Below are 22,530 nucleotides of genomic sequence, written 5' to 3' on the forward strand. Positions count from 1 at the left end.
CACCATATAGTATGTCATTAGTTTTTGATGTAGTGTTCCATGATTCATTGTTTGCATATAACACCCAGTACTCCATGCACTACGTGCCCTCCTTAATACCCATCACCGGGCAAACCCATCCCCCCACCCCCCTCCCCTTTAAGCCTCAGTTTGTTTCTCAGACTCCATAGTCTCTCATGGCTTGTCTCCCCTTCTGACTTCCTCCCCTTCATTTCTCCCTTCCTTCTCCTAATGTCCTCCATTCCTTATGTTCCACAAATAAGTGAAACCATATGATAAATGATTTTCCCTGTTTGACTTATTTCACTTAGCATAATTTCCTCCAGTCCCATCCATGTTGATGTGAAAGTTGGGTATTCATCCTTGCTGATGGCTGAGTAATATTCTATTGTATATATGGACCACATCTTCTTTAGCCAATCGTCGTCTCAAGGATTGGAAGAATAAAAGTTGTTAAAATGTCTATGCTGCCCAGAGCAATCTATACCTTCAATGCCATTCTGATCAAAATTCCAATGGCATTTTTCAAAGTGCTGGAACAAACAATCCTAAAATTTGTATGGAATCAGAAAAGACCCTGAATCACCAAGGAAATGTTAGAAAAGAAAAACAAAGCTGGGGGCATCACGTTGCCTGATTTCAAGCTGTATTACAAAGCTGTGATCACCAAGACAGCATGGTACTGGCACAAAAACAGACACATAGACCAATAGAACAGAATAGAGAGTCCAGATATGGACCCTCAACTCTATGGTCAAATAATCTTTGACAAAGTAGGAAAAAAATGCAATGGAAAAAAGACAGTCTCTTCAATAAACGGTGCTGGGAAAATTGGACAGCTATATACAGAAGAATGAAACTCGACCATTCTCTTACACCATACACAAAGATAAACTCAAAATGGATGAAAGACCTCAATGTGAGACAGGAATCCATCAAAATCCAGTAACCTCTTCAACAACAGCCACAGCAACTTCTTTCAAGACACGTCCCCAAAGGCAAGCGAAACAAAAGCGAAAATGAACTTTTGGGACTTAAGATAAAAAGCTTCTGCACAGCAAAGGAAACAGTCAACAAACCAAAGAGGCAACCCATGGAATGAGAGAAGATTTTTGCAAATAACACTACAGACAAAGGGCTGATATCCAAGATCTATAAAGAACTTCTTAAATTCAACACCCAAAAAACTTTGAGTATTTTTTTTAAAGATTTTATTTATTCATTCGAGACACAGAGATACAGAGAGAGAGAGAGAGAGAGAGAGAGAGAGAGAGCACAAGCAGGGGGAGAGGCAGAGGGAGAAGCAGGCTCCCCGCTGAGCCAGGAGACAGACATGGGGCTCGATCCCAGGACCCTGGGATCATGACCTGAGCCGAAGGCATATGCTTAACCATCTGAGCCACCCAGGCGCCCCAACCTTGATTATTTTTAAAAGAAACTGTACCCTGTAGGAGAAAATAAAAGCTGTGCTGCTTTCCAAAGGGAGATGTGTGGCTAGACTGGCTCGGGTCTTTTCTTAAACCTATCAAAAAATCTGCACACTAACCTAAAACAAGTTTTTCTCCTTCCTACAAGCGTAACTTAGTTTTGGGTTAGCTAAAGTATGCTTAACTTCTCTCCTTGACTTCGGTACTTAAGAATATAAATCAATAGCCAATGTCAGGTTATTATGTCTCAAACCACAGTCTGAGTTTTTGAGTTACCTGAGAAAATCTGCTCTTTAAAGTAATCAAATGTGTCTTCCTTCAGACATATTTCTCAATGCCTAATATTTAAAACACTTTTCAATTAATCAGCACAGTTTTCCCCATGGAATCAATATGACATCAGACAATATTTAATATCTTTAGAAAAATCCACTTAGCTATGGATTACAATTGTTTTACTATAAATCATAAGAAATACCTTTTTGTAATAAACTGAAATAAAAATTTTTGCTCTAAAGTGAGTTTATGTAACTCTGGTTGTGGTTGTTAAACGTCACTATTTTAAAAATCTCTGCAGATCTTATCCAACACGCATTCCTTTGGGAAAAGAGAAAGAAATAGTGTTCTTGTCCTTTCAGAGTTTATAAGCCATTAAATGATGCTGGACTGGGGTAGGACCTTCTTCTATGCTGCGAATCTGCTGAGAGCTAAATCAGTCCACGTAAGAGAACAAGCACAAGAGCAAGGTGATAGAAGAGGAAGCAAAACTGAAAAACAACAAATAATTAGACATGACTAATTGGCCACATGGCATCCCATTAATTTTACTTAATGTTCCTTCACCCTTAAAACAGATGACATTAAACAAACAAAAAGTAACAATTTCTTGTTCTATTACTCTCAGGATCTATACACAAAGACAAAAGTCTCATCATGTACATTACAGAGTTTGTAGAATGTGGAACATATGCTCCTTTTTCAGAGTTGTTTAAATACCAGTCAGTAAATATTTATTAAAGAACATACTGTGAAAACACTGTGCTAGGCAATGGGGAAAATAAAAGGAGGCTTAAGACTCTTCTGTTTTGAGGTATTTACAATCTAATTGGAAAGATAAGATTTTCATGAAGAGGAAGGGAGAGGGTAGGAGGGAGACAGGAGACAGAGAGAACTAACATAATGTAACATATTTATTACAAGACATTATTCATTGTTAAGTTTTGTAGTCAAGATTAAAAGTGATATAGAGATTCAGAAAATATTAGAGTTTGTGAAGTTGAAAATATCTTCCCAATCTCTGAAGATTCTTGTACTTTTATTCCCCTGTAAGCAAGGCTACTAAATTCCATTTCATCAAATCTTGTTAAATTTACATATTTAATTTCACCTCTAGACACACAAGTACTCTTTTCCTTTCTCCTCTTTGCTTACTTATACTTCAGTACTCATTTTTTGGGGGAAGCTTGTCTTTCTTCTTTCCCACTGTCATATATATGTTCTCTTTCTCCCTCATCTCCCAGATGAACCTGGCATATGGTAGCAGTTGCAGATGGGTGCTTCAATAGCACCCTGTGTGTTCTTTGTCAAAAAAAGTAATTGTAGTAAAATGTGATAAATGCCATCCATCTTTCTTGCTAGACCATAAGTTCCAAGATTGCAGGTAACATGTTTATTTTGATTTTTACTCTTCTCCAAGCATCTAGCATAATTCTTATGCTTACTTATTAAGTATCTTCTGAATGAACAAGAATGCCCATTACAAGATACATTAACATGCATCCTGGACTTTAAAATAATCAATATTCAGAAGAAAATATCAATATAGTCTTCTAACATACCATTTGAAGGGCTGACAGTTCTTCTATTAGTCGAGAAATCTGTACATTATACTGTTTTCTTGTGCTTGCAATCTGAAAATTAAGACATTTATAAATTGTTTAGGTTCTCAAAAAATGATTAATACCCAATAAAAATATTTAGGATAATAATTTTGATAAAAAATAAAATTATAACTCTTAGGTCATAAAAAACAAGCACTTTTTCATGTGTTTGTTGGCTATTTGGATGTCTTCTTTGGAAAAATGTCTGTTCATGTTTTCTGCCCATTTCTTGATTGGATTATTTGTTCTTCGGGTGTTGAGTTTGATAAGTTCTTTATAGATTTTGGATACTAGCCCTTTATCTGATATTTCATTTGCAAATATCTTTTCCCATTCTGTCGGTTGTCTTTTGGTTTTGTTGATTGTTCCCTTTGCTGTGCACAAGCTTTTTATCTTGATGAAGTCCCAGTAGTTCATTTTTGCCCTTGCTTCCCTTGCCTTTAGCGATGTTTCTAGGAAGAAGTTGCTGTGGCTGAGGTTGAAGAGGTGGCTGCCTGTGTTCTCCTCTAGGATTTTGATGGACTCATCCAAATGGCCAACAGACACATGAAAAAGTGCTCAACATCGCTCAGCATAGGGAAATCCAAATCAAAACCTCAATGAGATACCACCTCACACCAGTCAGAATGGCTAAAATTAAGAAGTCAGGAAACGACAGATGTTGGCGAGGATGCAGAGAAAGGGGAACCCTCCTACACTGTTGGTGGAAATGCAAGCTGGGGCAGCCACTCTGGAAAACAGTATGGAGGTTCTTCAAAAAGTTGAAAATAGAGCTACCCTACGACCCAGTAATTGCACTACTGGGTATTTACCCCAAAGATACAAATGTAGGGATCCAAAGGGGTATGTGCACCCCGATGTTTACAGCAGCAATGTCCACAATAGCCACACTGTGGTAAGAGCCAAGATGTCCATCGACAGATGAATGGATAAGAAGATGTGTTGTATATATACAATGGAATATTATGCAGCCATCAAAAGGAATGAGATCTTGCCATTTGCAATGATGTGGATGGAACTGGAGGGTTTTATGCTGAGCGAAATAAGTCAATCAGAGAAAGACATGTATCATATGATCTCACTGATATGAGGAATTCTTAATCTCAGGAAACAAACTGAGGGTTGCTGGAGTGGTGGGGGATGGGAGGGATGAGGTGGCTGGGAGATAGACATTGGGGAGGGTATGTGCTATGGTGAGCGCTGTGAATTGTGTAAGACTGATGAATCACAGACCTGTACCTCTGAAACAAATGGGGGGGTGGGGGGATGGGTTAGCCTGTGATGGGTATTAAAGAGGGCACGTATTGAATGGAGCACTGGGTGTCATATGCAAACAATGAATCATGGAACACTACACCAAAAACTAACAATGTAATGTATGGTGATTAACATAACATAATAAAATTAAATTAAAAAAAATAAGCACATGGTATATTAAAGAATCAAGACTTTACCATGATAGTGGAGGGAGAGTGAATTTCTATTAAAGTTTACCATATCAGAAGTGAAAACTGGGAATATTTCAAAATAATTACTAATCTCTTTAAAGATAGTAACTAAAGTCATTACAGGTTAACATAAATAACATTTTTTATGAAAAATAAGTAGATTTTCCAAAACTGAAAATTTTTTAGAAGAATGGTATTTTACATTTTTGCAAATTTCCTTAATGTCTGGCTCAAAAGAAGACAGCCAGATTCTCATATCTACTTCTATGTTCAATCTGTTGTGTTGTTGCATATCATCAGCCTCTGGAAAACAACACTGTACAGTCATGAGAGAATGAGTATGAAAAAAGCAAACGGTAAACTCTAAGTATGAAAGTTAGGTTTGACCTTGCAGACGCTCTGAGCAACACTTTTTGAGAACTCCTGCCATAGAGCAAGTCAAGAGAAAAACTGAATTACACACTAAAAATGTAACTAATAACTTTTAAGCCACTTTTGTTTTATAAACAGAAGAATATTTTTTTATATTGCACATATTTCAGTACTAAGTAAATTACTTTGTGAGGAAAACTTTTATTTGAATTAACATTTAAATTACTTTAAAAACATTATGATTTATGTATACAGAATATTTTGAAGAATTAGTTACTTCTCTTTGGGATGGCTCCTATGACAATGTATTTCTTTTTTTTAAAGATTTTATTTATTTATTTGAGAGAGAGAGAATGAGAGATAGAGAGCACGAGAGGGAAGAGGGCCAGAGGGAGAAGCAGACTCCCTGCTGAGCAGGGAGCCCGATGCGGGACTCGATCTCGGGACTCCAGGATCATGACCTGAGCCAAAGGCAGTTGCTTAACCAACTGAGCCACCCAGGCGCCCCGACAATGTATTTTTCTAATAACTACTCATGCTTTTTAAAAAGACCACGAGGAATACTGATACTGATGCTATGTCATTAGTAAACATGTATGATCCAAAGAGTTTTGGAAATTTTCTAGGATCTTATAAAATAGATTATTTCCAAAACATGAGGTAAGCCTTCCTTAGAACATTTATAACACTGACATATTTTATTACATTGACATATATTTTATTTGGTTAATTAATATGAGTTACCTTTCTGAAGACATGACAAACATATGTGGGTCCCTTTGAGCTTTATTTAGATTTAATTTGGTGCAAACTCTGCCTATGAATAATTATACGAAGGATCAATCCATCCTATTTATGGATCAGTGATAATCACAGCATTTACTGAGGTCTGATGTGTGAGGAACTGTTTAGAGTGCTTATTTAAGTGTTATTATCTCATTAATTCTCACCAAGAATCTGATCAAGTAGTTATTATCCACATTATAGATGAGGAAGATTAAGGCACAGAGAAATAAAGTCATGGTTTTCAGAATATAAAAATTTTAGTTCCTTTGAGGGCAGTCATGTCTGTCTCTCACACAAAAAATGTTCTTTTTAGTATCTAGAAATGATGCAGCTAGTATGAGGGTTTAATACCATAGTAGTAAATATATTTTGAAATATTTTTACAGTAACGCTGATAAATTCAGTGAATTAACCTATTCATATTTACTAAAAAGACTGTATAGGACTACTGAAACTGATGGTATATCATCAGTAAAATCCTATGCTGCAAAGGTCACAGAAAATATTTTGAGGTTAGTAGCTGATAAAACACAATGTAAATTTTGTTACGTGAGCAAATACACATATTTGAGAGGGAGTTTAATGCAGTTGGGGTTCAGAAGTCTGTATAGGAACCAAAGTCACCTCTCTTATCCTAACCTCACTTTTTTTTTTTTAAAGATTTTATTTATTTATTTGAGAGAGAGAGCACATGAGAGAAGGGAGGGTCAGAGGGAGAAGCAGACTCCCTGCTGAGCAGGGAGCCTGATGCGGGACTCGATCCAGGGACTTCAGGATCATGACCCGAGCCAAAGGCAGCCGCTTAACCAACTGAGCCACCCAGGCGCCCCTCACTTTCTTTATGTAAACATTTTCTTTGATAATTTATGGATAGTAAGGGTATTTATAAACCAAATAGTAAGGTAAATTACCAAGAGACAGACATAGAAAAGGCCAATAATGGTGCAAATATTGCCTAACTGGATGAATATAATTTTGATCACAAATTTTAAGCCATGATTTAAAATCAAAATGAAAATAAAATGTTATTTTCACAAATTAAGTTTTACTTGTTTGAAAGAGATCTGAGAAAAAGCTACATCTGTATTTTAAAGAAATAAGCTATGGTCATATTTTGTTCAGTTTTACAGCCAGAACATAAATATGTGACAATTCATTATATTTACTTTGTTAATAAAAAGATACTTCTAAAGTCATTAGACATAAGTAATCCCCAATTCAACAGATTAATTCTACATATTTGGAGGACATGTCAAATTATGATAAGTGGGGCAATTATCACCAATACAGGTGAAAATTTTTAAACAAAAACATTAAAAAATATATTTTAAAAATATAAATGGATATAAGGAGGATATACTACATGCTCTATAAGATATTATATATATAGTTTATTTATATATAGTTAATGAAAATAATACCTACTCTTTGAAATTCCACACACTGCAAAATTATAATATGTAGAAAGAGAAAGGGTCCTCATTATTCTATCTTCTAGGCTTAGCACTATTTGAAGGTTGATGTATATAGCTCCAGAATGTTTTGTTTCACAGATAGCTACACCACATCATTAATAATTCGCAATTAAATGAAAATTCAGAGGACAATGCTAACAATAGTGTTTATCTCTAGGTAGTGGAATTGTAAGTGATTTGTAAGTTATTTGTTTTTTGGGTATTGAGTTTGATATGTTCTTTATAGGTTTTGGATACTAGCCCTTTATCTGATATGTCATTTGCAAATATCTTCTCCCATTCCATAGGTTGCCTTTTAGTTTTGTTGATTGTTTCCTTTTGATTGTGCAAAAGCTTTTTATCCTGGTGAAGTCCCAATAGTTCATTTTTGCTTCTCTTTCCCTTGCTTTTGGAGACATGTCTAGTAAGAAGTTGCTGCAGCTGAGGTCAAAGAGGTTGCTGCCTGCGTTCTCCAGGATTCTGATGGATTCCTGTCTCACATTTAGGTCTTTATTCCATTTTGAGTTTATTTTTTGTGCATGGTGTAAGAAAGTGGTCCAGTTTCATTCTTCTGCACGTGGCTGTCCAGTTTTCCCAACATCATTTGTTGAAGAGACTGTCTTTTTTCCATTGAACATTCTTTCCTGCTTTGTCAAAGATTAGTTGACCATAGAGTTGAGGGTCCATTTCTGGGGTCTCTATTCTGTTCCACTGATCTATGTGTCGTTTTGTGCCAGTACCATACTGTCTTGATGATTACAGCTTTGTAATACAGCTTGAAGTCTGGAACTGTGACATCTCCAGCTTTGGTTTTCTTTTTCAACATTATCTTGGCTATTTGGGATCTTTTCTAGTTCCATACAAATTTTAGGATTATTTGTTCCACCTCTGAAAAATGCTGATGGTAGTTTTTTTTTTAAAAGGTTTTATTTATTTGTCAGAGAAGCACAAGTAGGGCGAGCGGCAGGCAGAGGGAGAAGCAGGCTCCCTGCCGAGCAAGGAGCCCAATGCAGGACTTGATCCGGACCCTGAGATCATGACCTGAGCCGAAGGCAGACGCTTAACTGACTGAGGCACCCAGGCATCCCAATGCTGATGGTATTTTGATAGGGACTGCATTCAATGTGTAGAATGCTTTGGGTAGCATACGCATTTTAATAATATTTTTTCTTCCAATCCATGAGCATGGAATGTTTTTCCATTTCTTTGTGTCTTCCTCAATTTATTTCATAAGTGTTACACAGTTTTCAGAGTACAGATCCTTTATCTCTTTGGTTAGGTTTATTCCTAGGTATTTTATGGTTTTTGGTGCAATGGTAAATGGGATCGATTCCTTGATTTCTTTCTTCTGCTTCATTGTTAGTGTACAGAAATGAAATTGATGTCTTTGCATTGATTTTATATTTCATGACTTTGCTGAATTCCTGTATCAGTTCTAGCAATTTTTTGGCAGAGTCTTTTAGGTTTTTTACATAGAGAATCATGTAATCTGCAATGAATGAGAGTTTGACTTCTTTGCTGATTCGGATGCCTTTTATTTCTTTTTTGTTGTCTGACTGCTGAGGCTAGGACTTCCAGTACTATGCTGAACAACAGTGGTGAGAACAGACTTCCCTGTCATGTTGCTGACCTTAGGGGAAAAGCTCTCAGGTTTTCCCTGTTGAGGACGGTATTTGCTGTGTGTTTTTCATACATGGCTTTTATCATATTGAGGTATGCTCCTTCTATCCCTACATGGCAGAGAGTTTTTATCAAGAAAGGACGCTGTATTTCGTTAAATGCTTTTTCTACATCTACTGAGATCATATGGTTCTTGTTCTTTCCTTTATTAACGTGGTGTATCATACTGATTGATTTGTGGATGTTGAACCACCCCTACAGCCCATTAATAAATCCCACTTGGTCATGGTGAATAATCTTTTCAACGTACTGTGGGATCCTATTAGCTAGTATCTTGGTGAGAATTTTTGCATCCATGTTCATCAGGGATACTGGTATGTAATTCTTTTTTGGTGGGGTCTCTGGTTTTGGGATCAAGGTAATGTTGGCCTCATAGAAAGAGTTTGGAAGTTTTCCTTCCATTTATATTTTTTGGAACAGTTTCAGAAGGATAGGTATTAATTCTTCTTTAAATGTTTGGTAGAATTCCCCTTGGAAGCCCCTGGACTCTTGCTTGTTGGGAGATTTTTTGATTACTGCTTCAATTTCTTTGCTGGTTATGGGTCTGTTCAGGTTTTCTATTTCTTCCTGTTTCAGTTTTGGTAGTTTACATGTTTCTAAGAATGTATCCATTTCTTCCACATTGCCTAATTTGTTGGCATATAACTGCTCATAATATTCTCTTATAATTGTTTGTATTTCTTCGGTGTTGGTTGTGATCTCTCTTCTTTCATTCATGATTTTATTTATTTAGGTCTTTTTCTCTTTTTGATGAGTCTGGCTAGAGGGTTATCAATCTTATTAATTCTTTCAAAGAACAGCTCTTGGTTTTGTTGATCTGTTCTACTGTTTTTTTAATTTCTATATCATTGATTTCTGCTCTAATCTTTATTATTTTTCTCTCCTCCTGCTTGGTTTAGGCTTTATTTGCTGTTCTTTCCAGCTCCTTTAGGTACAAGGTTAGGTTGTATATTTGAGACTTATCCTGTTTCTTGAGGAAGGCCTGTATTGGTATATACTTTCCTCTTAGGAATGCCTTAGGAGCACCGGCATCCCAAAGCTTTTGGACTGTTGTGTTTTCATTTTCATTTGCTTCCATGTATTTAATTGTTCTTTAATTTCCTGGTTGACCCATTCATTCTTTAGTAGGATGTTCTTTAACCTCCATATATTTGTGTCCTTCCAATTTTTTCTTGTGGTTGTCTTCAAGTTTTATAGCATTGTGGTCTGAAAATATGCATGGTATGATCTCAGTCTTTTTGTACTGGTTGAGACCTGATTTGCGGCCAAGTATGTGATCTTTTCTGGACAATATTCCATGCGTACTCAAGAAGAATGTGTATTCTGCTGCTTTAGGGTGCAATGCTCTGAAGGGTATGTGTTAAGTCCATCTGGTCCAGTGTGTCATTCAGAGTCCTTTCCTTGTTGATATTTAGATGATCTGTCCATTGCTGTAAGTGGGGTGTTAAAGTCCCCTATTATTATTGTATTATTATAAATGAGTTTCTTTAATTTGGTTATTAATTGGTTTATATATTTGGCTGCTCCCAAGTTAGGGGCATAAATATTTACAACTGTTAGATATTCTTGTTGGCTAGACCCTTTTATTATGATATGGTGTCCTCCTTCATCTCTTATTACAGTCTTTGGTTTAAAATCTGGTTTATCTGATATAAGGATGGCTACTCCAGCTTTCCTTTGATGTCCGTTAGCATGATAAATGGTTCTCTACCCCTTCACTTTCAATCTGGAAGTGTCTGGATCTAAAATGAGTCTCTTGTAAGCAGCATATCGATGGGTCTTGTTTTTTAATCCATTCTGATACTCTATGTCTTTTGATTAGAGCACTTAGTCCATTTACTTTCAAAGTAATTATTGAAAGATATGAATTTAGTGCCATTGTATTACTTGTAAAGTTGCTATTCCTGTAGATTGTCTCTGTTCCTTTCTGGTCTTTGTTACTTTTGGGCTTTCTCTCTGCTCAAAGGATCTCTTTTAATACTTCTTGCAGGGCTGGTTTAGTGTTCATAAATTCCTTCAGTTTTTGTTTGTCCTGGAAACTATCTCTCCCTCTATTCTGAATGACAGACTTGCTCAATAAAGTATTCTTAGCTGCATTATTTTCTCATTTAGCACGCTGAATATATCATGCCAGCCCTTTCTGGCCTGCCAGGTCTCTGTGGACATGTTTGCTCCCAGCCTTATGTGTCTACCCTTGTAGGTTAAGAACCTCTTGTCCTGAAATGCCTTCAGGATTTTCTCTTTATCTTTGAAATTTGCAAGCTTCACTATAATATGTCAAGCTGGTGACTTTTTTTTTTTATTTTGAGGGCAGTTCTCTGCGCCTTCTGGACTTGAATGTCTGTTTCCGTCCCCAGATTAGAGGGTTCTTAGCTGTAATTTGTTCATATAAGCCTTCTGCCCCTTTCTCCTACTCCTCATCTTCTGGGAACCCTATAATATGGAGATCCATGTATATGGATATATATCTCAGGGATCTTGAGAGCATGCTGTTACACCTGGAATTCTGCCCTGCTTTACCACCTGACCACCTTTAAGTCAGGGACATCCCCCACTGCAGCAAACTTCTAAAAGTTCTGATTGTGCACTCCTCTGCTTATAATACTTTGCAGTATCCTTCTTAAGCAGGTTCCCTCCCTCCTCCATATTCTCAGCTATATAACCCTGGATTCAAGTCTCTGCAACTCCTACCTTCCAAACAGTGGTGGCTTTTCTACTTGTAGACTTGCAGCTTTTCTCTTCTTAGATCTCCGATTGATTCCTTAGATATTCAGAATGATTTGATAACTGCCTAGCTGAATTCAAGGGGAGATGAACTGAGGGTCCCCCTACTCCTCCTTTGAGAGAAGGAATTTTAAGCAGCTTCACTCCCAGGGCAGAGCCTGTCAGGGGGGTTGATCTCACAACCCTAAGATAATGACTTGAGCTGAAATCAAGAGTCTGACGTTTAACCAACTGAGCCACCCAGGTGCCCCAACGTGAATTTATTTTAGGATTAGGAAATCAATTAGAGGAGTTCTCATATCATGAATACTTTGATAAAACATTTTTATCACTAAAAGTCACAAAATTCGTTAAAGATTTTAAAGATATCCCATCAAAAATATTTCAAACTACAACCAAAGATAACAGTATTCTTAACCCTAAGAACAGGACAAGGATTTCTAGAGAAATGGTATACGAATTGATGATTTTAAAAAAACCCAGGTTTTTGTTTGGATTCTGCTTCGAATTAGAAATTTTATCTTAGGAAATCATGTAATTTCAGCCTGTGACAAAGTAACAGATTTCTAAGGAACATTTTTGCATCAAGAAATATCATACAGAGAATTTATAGGAATGAAAACTCTACCAGTTAGTTGCTTGGGAGGAAAGCAAGCACATTAGCTTTATTTTTTTAACTGATGAAACTGTTTAAAACAAGTTTACTTCAGTCTGTCTAGGAGAGAAGTAATCCTGCCCAAAGAAAAATACAGGTAAGAAAAGAATACCTTTATTTTATCCAGTAATGGAATATACAGTGTATCCAACTATCTTATAGGAGCTCATTTTAAAGGAAAGGATTATTAGTTTTCAATCCTTTATGTTAACCATTTCATAGATAGCCTTTATGAATATATAGAAAGGCATTTTAATGTAAATATTACAGTAAAAATGAAAACAGTAGTTTTGCAAATTCATGTCTCTGGCACAAATATCAAAATTATAACCAAGGTTTCTTGGAGAAGTGGCTGATTCCATATCTGAGGCAGGGAAAGTACAAAATGAGAGAGGAACATCGTTTATGCAAAAAAGCTACAGAGACAATATGAGAAGAAAAAAAATTATGGTAATGGATTATAACAAAAAAATAAAGACCAATGAAACCATCATATTAAAAAAGAGGGGAAAACTCTTCTTTACTGAAAAATGACAGCTAACAAATGTATAAAAATGAGAGAATATAATCATTTGTAATCACTCCTTATAATATTTATCTCAGGCAAGGATTATCAATGGATGCTAAGACCACTGGATGAAGTTTTTGGTAGAAAGTATACCCGTACTGTCTTCGAGTATTTCCTCCAATTATTTATAAAGTATACAAATGGAAAGTTCTGATCTTACCACCTTAACCATGTGGTCAAGCTTAGCTTCAACCAATGCACAACCTTATATTTTAGCTTCCTGATGTGATCAAGTGGGAGATATACATATCACTCTGCCAGAAATGACCTAAGTCTAATCAAGAAGAAATGGTCACATGAATCCAGATGTGGAATATTCTGGATTGTACAAAGGATTCTTTGTCATACACAGAGGAAGGCTAAGGACTGGGTTTGAGGGAGACTACACAGACATAGCAGTCAAATGCAATGATACATAAATTTGGATTGGATCCTGGATTTAAAAAACCAAAAAGCTAACAAGGATATTTTGGGGAAATTTGAGTGTAGATTAAAATAATGTTTTTTTTTTAAGGTATGGTAATAGTGGTGTGGTTGTGTAGTAAAATGTCCTCAGGGGAAAAACATGCCAAAATATTTAGGAGTGAAGTGTCATAATGCCTGCAGTCAATGTCCAAATGTTTGGGAAAAGAGTGTGTGTATGTTTAGAAAGAGATGGAATGGATGTGGCAAGACATTAAGAATTATCTGGGTAAGGGGAAAAGAAGTGTTCACTGTACAGCTTTTAACCTTTTTATGGGTTTGAAAATTTCTAAAAACAAAAGAATACAAAATTAATGGGAAACAATTTCTCATAGTGAGTGAGAGGAGAGCTCTAGAATCAACAGACTTGTATTTACATCTAGTTTTGCTACTTCCTAGAGGGAGAACCCTAAAGCAAGTTACTTGAGTTTTTTTAATCTTTAAAATGGGTTTTTCTCTTTTTTCCTCCATAATTCACTTTACACTTTCAAACTTTACCACAACACTTATGAATTGATTCATATCCATACCAGAAGAAAAGGCAAATAGATGTTATGTCTTCCTTGTCTCTTTATATGAAAGTAAACTTACATTTCCCAGTTTTAATTTGCATAAGCCTCACAATTCAAACCAAGAAACAATTCATTAGTTTAACACAAAAATATCAGATTTAGTCTTGATAACAGAATTGAAAATAACAACACATTCACATATTGTACAAGTGCCAGCATGATACGATCAAAACAATGCTGGGCTCAGTACAGCCAGGAGAAGGTATGAGTCTAAATTCTGGCTTTAACTGGGTGGCTCAGTCAGTTATGTGTCTGCCTTCGGATCAGGTCAGAGTACCGGGATCAAGCCCCGCATCGGGCTCCCTGCTCAGTGGGGAGTCTGCTTCTCCCTCTCCCTCTGCCCCTCCCCCTGCTCTTTCTCTCTCTCTCTCTGTCTCCCTCACTCTTTCTCAAATAAATAAATAAAATCTTAAAAAAAATAAATTCTGGCTTTAATTCGTATATAACTTTGAGTGAGTCAACAACCTCTCATGGTTTCAGTTTCTTTACCAATAAAAAAGAGGTCAAACCAGATTTCTCCAGTCCTATGCTGCTCTAAGATTCTGCAGGCCAACAGTAGGTTTTCTTCTCTTACTTCTTACGCCTTCTATTTTCTTTTTGAGGCTTCTTTTTAATTTTACACTTCAGGTGTATTAATCTTCACAATATTCTTAGCCTAAACCCCTCTCCTCCTCTTCACCTTCCTCTGTCCCCACTTTAGCCCCACTCTAGCTCAAATGGTAGGGGTATCCTGAGATGACTTTTATTTGAAATTTAGCACAATTGGTTTAGGTTAGCTGATAGTTAATCAGCTAGGTCCATCAGGCAAAAGCTTAGGTAGTATTTAGTCTTGGGTTGTGAAATTCTGTAAACGTTTAAAGTTTAAAGACTCCTTACTTCCTTCCTGGTTCTTATGGCAGCATCTTGCACAAGCCGAGAGACTGTTTCTTTCATTTTCTCTATATTTTCTTCTTTTTGCTTCTCTTCAAGTAGAGCCTTCAGAAAAATAATCACATAATCATTTCATGTTATTATAAATCACATCATTATTAATAAAGATAACACAGTAAATGAATAAAAACCTCTCCACTAATCACTTGTTGAAAGCAAATATCTTATTCTAAACTTCTGGGACATCACTTGGAATCTTGCCTAAGTTATGAATGAGACTTATTTTCCCTAACCTTCTCACCTGACCTTGTCCTAAAAATTTATTATTTTACTCTGGTATTTATTTCGGCCAGGGCCATCACTCTTCTAACCTCTACAGCTAGAAATCTTAAAGAGTTATTTTTCAATTTTCCTTTACTCACTATACAAAATGCCATCAAGTCTAGGTATTAAAGTCTTGGAAAAAAATCTCTTGGACTTCCTTTTCTTTCCATTATTTGGTATTATTCAAATTATGTCCCTTGTCACCTAACTCCTTGATGTTTCTATTTATTCAATCATTTTCCTCTCCCAACTAAAAAATACTCTTATAATCCCAGTTCTGTTGTCAGCACACCTCATTTCTCTGCTCCCCTCTGAAGCAAAACTCCTTTATAGTCTGTTTGCTCATCTCCAATACTTTTTCTCTCTTACACCAACTCCAATCAGGCTTTCACCATCCATAGTCTCCATTAATAACCCATGAGTCAAATTTGAATAACTATCTTATTTGATCTGTCAGCAGCACTTGAGATAACTGATTACTCTCTTTTGTTTTACTTTCTTTATTTGGCTTTCAGCACACCACAGTATTGGTTTTCCTCCTAATTCACTGATCAATCCTTTTTAGTCTACACTCCTGTTTCTTCTTCTGAACCTCTTTAAAAATTGCACTACCAGGGGCACCTGGGTGGCTCAGCTGGTTAAGCTCAGGTCCTGATCCCAGGGTCCTTAGGATCGAGCCCTGTGTTGTGTTGGGCTCCCTGCTCAGTGGGGAGTCCGCTTCTCACTCTTCCTCTCCCGCTGTCCCTCTCCCCCTGCTCCAGTTCTCTCACTCTCTCTGTCTCAAATAAATAAATAAAATCTTAAAAAAAAAAATTGCACTACCCATCAGAGGGGAGATAGGTGGGGGGGTGGGTGAAACGGGTGATAGGATTAAGAAGTGCATGTGAAGTGATGAGCATTGGTGATGTATGGAATTGCTGAATCACTATATTGTACACCTGAAACGAATATAATGCTGTATGTTAACTATACTGGAATTAAAATAAAAGCTGAATTAAACAAATAGAAATAGTACTACCAAAGACTTAAGTCCTTAGTCCTTTATCTTCATCTGTCCCTTGATGGTCTAATCCAGTATCTTGGTTTTAAATATCATTTATATGCTGACAACTCCCAAATTTATCTCTAGGCCAAATATCTTTCTGAACTGGGTGTTAATACACAACTAATAAATTACTGAACACTACATCTGGAACTAATGATGTACTATACTATATGTTGGCTAATTGAATTTAAATAAAAAATTAAAAAACCCAAAAATATCTGAGCCTGAAACTGCTCCAATTTTAGGCCTGACTGAATCTCTTTTTTTTTTATCATTACATAATAAATGGCCTTGTGTTCTGATCCCACTACCTTCCAAAGATACCATACACATTCCTGCTTTTTTTAAATTGTTTAACAAATTTCTTCCTGCTTAAATAGGTAAGCTAGTGAGAATTAACAGCTATTTTTTATTCAAATAGAATTAATAGGGTGTTACATTAATTTCAGGTGTACAATATAATGATTCAGCAGGGTTTTTTTTAAATTATTTTTTATTTCTTTATTTTTAAGTAGGCTCCATGCCCAATGTGGGGGCTGAAGTCATGACCCTGCGTTCAAGAGTTGCATGCTCTACCAACTGAGCCAGCCAGGCACCCATGATTCAATAGTTCTATACATTACTCAGTGCTCATCATAATAAGTGTACTTTTTTTTTTTTTAAAGATTTTTATTTATTTATTTGACAGAGACAGAGAGAGACACAGCGAGAGAGGGAACACAGGCAGGGGGAGTGGGAGAGGGAGAAGCAGTCTTCCTGCAGAGCAAGGAGCCCGATGCAGGACTCGATCCCAGGACTCTGGGATCATTACCTGAGCTGAATGCAGATTCTTAACCAACTGAACCACCCAGGCGTCCCAGTAAGTGTACTCTTAATCCCCTTCCCCTATTTCACCCATCTCCCCATCCACCTGCCCTCCCTCAACCACCAGTTTGTTCTCCATATTTAAGAGTCTGTCTCTTTTTGTTCATTTGTTTCTTAAATTCCACATAAGTAAAATCATACAGTATTTGTCTTTCTCTGACTTACTTCACTTAGTATTAGACCCTCTAGGTCCATCCATGTCATTACAAATGGCAAGATTTCATTCTTTTTATGACTGAGTAATGTTCCATTGTATATATACACCACATCTTTATCCATTCACATATGGATGGGAACTGGGTTGCTTCCATTGTCCTGGCTATTGTAAATTATACAGTAACAGCTGTTTTGATGTAACAACTTTGTGGGAGAGAATGGGACAATGAAGAAATAGGGAAGCATCATAAAAGAACAATAATAGGCTGTGTTTGATGTCTGTTTGTATGATCAGTGGAGAGAATCCTTGACTTTCTGGAACAAGCAACTAAAGGTGGGACTTCTATAACAATTAAACAGTGGGTCAGGAGGGAGCTTAATACTGTAGCCATAAATGGGCTCTTTAAGGGTCTGTTGACTTTGGACCTGAGTGAGTAGATTTAAGGGATAGGCAATGAATATAGCTACTTCTCTGTCCATTGTGCTTTACACAAAATGTTCATCTTTAGTGACCTGATATTAACAATGCTCATATGACTAGGCTTCAGAGGGGAAAGATAAACAATTTTGTCTTGCTCTGAACTGTTTTAGCTAACTTAGAGTTTAGAGCAATTCCCAAGCATATTATATCTATGTTGTGCCTTTCAACCATTCTAAGAGACAGTATTCAAATCACAGATGAAATTATTAGCTGAAAGGCATGACAAGCACCTTTGCATTCTCAAGGTTTAGATTTGAATATTATTTCCTTTTTACTTATTAGCTTCTTAATATGTGACTTATATAGCTTGTTTCATTTTTAACAGCCCTCTTGAAAAACCCTCTACTATGTAAAAAAGGAAACATAAGTAAAGCATTTCCTTTGTACTCCCCATATTTCCCAGCAATTATGCATATGTTAGGTATTCAATAAATGTTGGTTAAACGAAGTAATGATTTAATGATCTCTAAATAAAGGAGGCAAGAACATTAAAAACAAATCTATCCACTTGGTGACCTCTATGAACTATATACCATTTATATGGAAGTAATAAAAGAAAAAAACTATAATATGTGATAGCATAGGAATCACAATTGTTAGAGGGTTAAAAAAAGAACAGTGACATGAATGTTCTAGTTAATAAATCTTTACAGCTAAATTTAATTCCTGTCAATTAAGCTTCTGCTCTATTAGAGTAATTATGTAAGTGATGAAGGGGCAATGAAGATGAGTAAGATTAATCTGATTCAACTGAATAAAATAGAGGGTATACTGCATTAAAGTGCTATAGCAGATTTTTTAAAGTATGAGACTATAGGGGATGAGTATTATTTACATCAGGATTGGAGACATAAGATCTGATATGAAAGCTTTGGGAAAAGGTTTGACATTTTATCATATTTTGTTTTATTTTATTGTTTTTTTAGTTATCTCTACACCCAATGTGGGGCTTAAACTCATGACCCAGAGATCGAGTCGCATGCTCTTCCAACTGAGTCATCCAGGTGCCCCCATTTTATCATGTTTTATGATTAAGTCTTACCACGAAGAATATGTCTGCTAATGGAGAGCAAAGTAGTTTCATTTTCATGTGTTCATTCTGTAATTATTGACTCCCTTATTAGGTCATATTATATTATTTGTAAACATGTTTACTAGTTTTCTTACCTGATTTTTTTGAAGGTTAGCTTCTTCTAAGAGCTGCATGCTATTTCTGGCTCTTACAATAGCTTCATATTTTTCGTTTTCTAATTCATTGCACTTTGCTTGTAATTCTCTAGTCTGTTTTTCCAAATGTGTTTTTTGTGCTCTTAATTGGGTGGCTTCTTGGATTGCTACACAGAGTCTAAAAGTAAATAATTACATTGCGAAAGTCAAATATTTTTAAAGGGAAGAAGGAAAATATAGATTTACTGAGCATCTATAATAGAACAAACACTATTCCGGTTACTTTCACGTGTATTTTCTCATTTGATCTGCACCAAAGTTTTATAAAGTAGGTTTCATTGTTTCCATTTTAAAGAACAACAGACCCAAAGAGGTGAAGCATTTGATTAAGGCCATATGGCTAATGAGCTGTGGGGCTGAGACTGAGCCTAGATATTCTGACTCTAATTATGTTACACTTTCTACAGTATCACAGCATATTATAGTTACATGACAATGTTTTAGAGCAACTCCTTAAAGAATGAGTTATTCTTTCTATTTATATGATCTTTTAAAATTTTTCCTTTTTTGCTTGGCTTCCTTTACCCACTCTCTACCCAGGTAACCCATGTTGATTTACTAATGTGTATCGATTTATATTTTTCTCCATGTTCATAAAATCATATACATATGTACATACACAGATAAACATACAAAGTATATACACATTGGTCCATAGGTTTTTAAACATAATTTGTTATAAAAATGAAAATTATAATATACACCCTTCTCTGCACTTGCTTTTCTCATTCTGTATCTTAGAGAAATCCCCTCAAGCAATACATCCAAAAGCTCTTTCTTTTCCTAGTCTGATGGATGGAACTTCATCTCACTGTTAATTTGTATTTCCCTGATTACTGGAGGGTTTAAGCATATTTTTAGTTTGTCAGCCATGTGAACTGTCCGTTTTGAATTTCCTCTTCATATCCTCTGCCAATTTTTTTTCTGATGGGTTATTTTCTTGTTCTTTTATATGAACTCTTTGAATGTTAAGATATAAACCTTCGGGCTATTCTGTATGCTACAAATATTTTTCCCAAATCTACTTTTTTTGTTGTTGCCTACTGACTCTATTTAGGAATTCTTTACTAAACTAAAATGTTCACTTTAATACAGCTAAATTTGATTTTTTTTTCCAGCTTGTAGGATTTCATTTTTTATAAAGACTATTTCCTTCTTCCATAGATTGTTAATGTAATTTCCTAGATTTCCTCAAAAGATTGCTATGCCTTTAATATTTTTACTAGTAAATCTTAAATGCATCTGGAGTTCACTTTTTTTTAAGATTTTTATTTATTTGAGAGAGAGAGAGAGACATAGTGAGAGAGAGAGAGAATAAGCAGGGAGGAGAGGGAGAAGCAGACTCCCACTGAGCAGGGAGCCCAATGTGGGACTCGATCCCAGGACTCTGGGATCATGACCTGAGCCAAAGTCAGACACTTGACCGACGGAACCACCCAGGCACCCCTGGAGTTTACTTCTGAATGTGTTATAAGAGAGAAGTCCAATTTAACTTCCAGACTGATGGTCAGTTGTAGGAATACCATTAGTAACTGATGAATTGAAATAATCCCCTTAACATACTTAAAATATGCAAATATAATGATTTACTTATGGATTATCATGTTTCATTGATCTATTCTATACCCAAATCAGATCAATATGGCTTTATAATAGGTTCTGATACATTCTGGTAAGATAACTTCTCTTACATTTCATATTTTTCTTTGTTATTTTCAGGCATTTCTTTTTTCTAAGTGATGGCAGGAGAAGCATTCTCTAGCCTCTTCCCACTCCCGCTACCCACACCGAAGAACCGGGAGGAAACTTCCCTGCTGTAGCACACCTCAGACTCTCCCAGTTTTGGGAAATGAGAGAACTCAGCCTACCTTTTAGATCTCTATTTTTAAACATTTTTGTTGTTGCTGTTGTTTGGTATATCTGCTTCATTCTGAATGGAGTTAAGGTCTACCACCATTTTAGTCAGGGTTCTTAGTTGCCAGTAGTAGAAGCCAACTCTAATTTAAGCAGAAAAAGGGTTTATTAAAAAGGATATTGGTAAGTTCACAGACTTACTGCGAGAGCTGGAAAATCGAGTTTGAATCTTTGCAGCAAGGGACATGCTCAAAACTTCACCACAGAATTAGCTGATTCTCTCATGAAGAGCTATAATCTGGGGAATTCCAGATTCAGATGGCCCAAAATAATGACCATAACTATATTTTTATCAAAACCACCCTTTCATCAAATTTCCTAGCTTTTGCGTCACATATTTAGCTATCCTATTACTTGCTGTACTTAGGTATATTAATGTTGTATCTTTTTCAAAACGGTGTCATTTTTCAATACATAAGGTCCCTCTTTATTCTGTTTACTGCTTTTTACCATGAAACCAGACCTTGTGTAATATTAAGACTGTCCCTCCTCCTTTCTTTTTGTTTAAGTTGCTAATGTGCTCCACTAAAACCTTTATTTTAAATTTAAAACTAATTCTCTTCATCTTCCCTTCCTTGAGAGCTATGTTCTAGTTCATTTACTCTTTGTTTTAGGTGTTTTCTAATATATTACTGGGCCTTATTTTTTTTTTTTTTAGATTTATTCATTTATATTTAGAGAGAGAAAGAGAGACAGAGAGCAAGGGGGGAAAGGGTAGAAGGAGAGAGAGAATCTCAAGCAGACTCCCCGCTGAATGCAGAGCCTGACTTGGGACTCAATCTCATCACCCATGAGATCATGACCTGAGCCAAAATATATGACATTATTCATTCTATTTTACTGTAAAGCATTCGTGGAAGAAAATGAAGCAGCCCCAACCTCTCTCAAAGAGGCATAGGACATATAGCACTTTACTAGTATTAGTTCACCATTTGTTTCAACATGGCCTCTTCGGGGCCAGGCAGAGCAGGTGACTCATGAAGGGCATGCACCTACTTCATCTCTCAAGAACAAGCTTTGTTCAGGACTGGGTGAATTCCAACCCTGAGTCAAGGCTCCCTGACATTCTCATCCAGGCTTCACACCCAGTCATGTCAGAAAAAGCCTTGCAACTAAAAGTTTCACATGCATTCAACAGTCTAGCAGCCCCAGCAGCCACTTGGCTCTGAAAAGTCAGACTGGTTTTAGCAGTGAAGTGGAGTTACAGTAAAGCAGATTCAAACCATCAGCTTCATAATTTATAGGTTTCCACAATTTTATAACATAAAAGACATATTACTACTATTCTTATTCTCATAAAGGCACTTCTACATGCTCTTATAAGCCAAATCTTATAAGAATCCCGTCAACTTACTAAAATTGGGTCAAGTTCCCTCCTTGTAATAATGGTAACAAAAAGGATAACAGCAAAAACGTATAATTACATTCTTTTGCTAGGTACTATAATTATATGAAAGAAAACATAATCCTCAATATCTTCAACAGTGCTGTGAGATAGGTTATATCATTAACCTATGAGGTAGGATATAAGCTTTTATTATAGGAGACATAAGACAGGTTATAGCATTACATTTATTTTATAGATGGAGAAAGAGTAGTACAGAAAGGGTAAGCAACATGA

At 36.1% G+C, this 22,530-nt stretch overlaps 1 protein-coding gene across 1 annotated transcript in view; it reads right to left on the reverse strand.

Moving 5' to 3' along the window:
• The window catches only part of SCLT1 (sodium channel and clathrin linker 1), a 184,626-nt gene that overhangs the window by 71,738 nt on the left and 90,358 nt on the right, over positions 1–22,530 (reverse strand). Inside the window, 3 exon segments of the mRNA XM_027600311.2 lie at positions 3,266–3,337; positions 14,905–15,003; positions 18,936–19,113. Of these exon segments, the coding sequence (XP_027456112.2) occupies positions 3,266–3,337; positions 14,905–15,003; positions 18,936–19,113 (349 nt within the window).

This window comes from Zalophus californianus, chromosome 2 (assembly GCF_009762305.2).
Source record: "Zalophus californianus isolate mZalCal1 chromosome 2, mZalCal1.pri.v2, whole genome shotgun sequence".
NCBI classification, from domain to species: Eukaryota; Metazoa; Chordata; class Mammalia; order Carnivora; family Otariidae; genus Zalophus; species Zalophus californianus.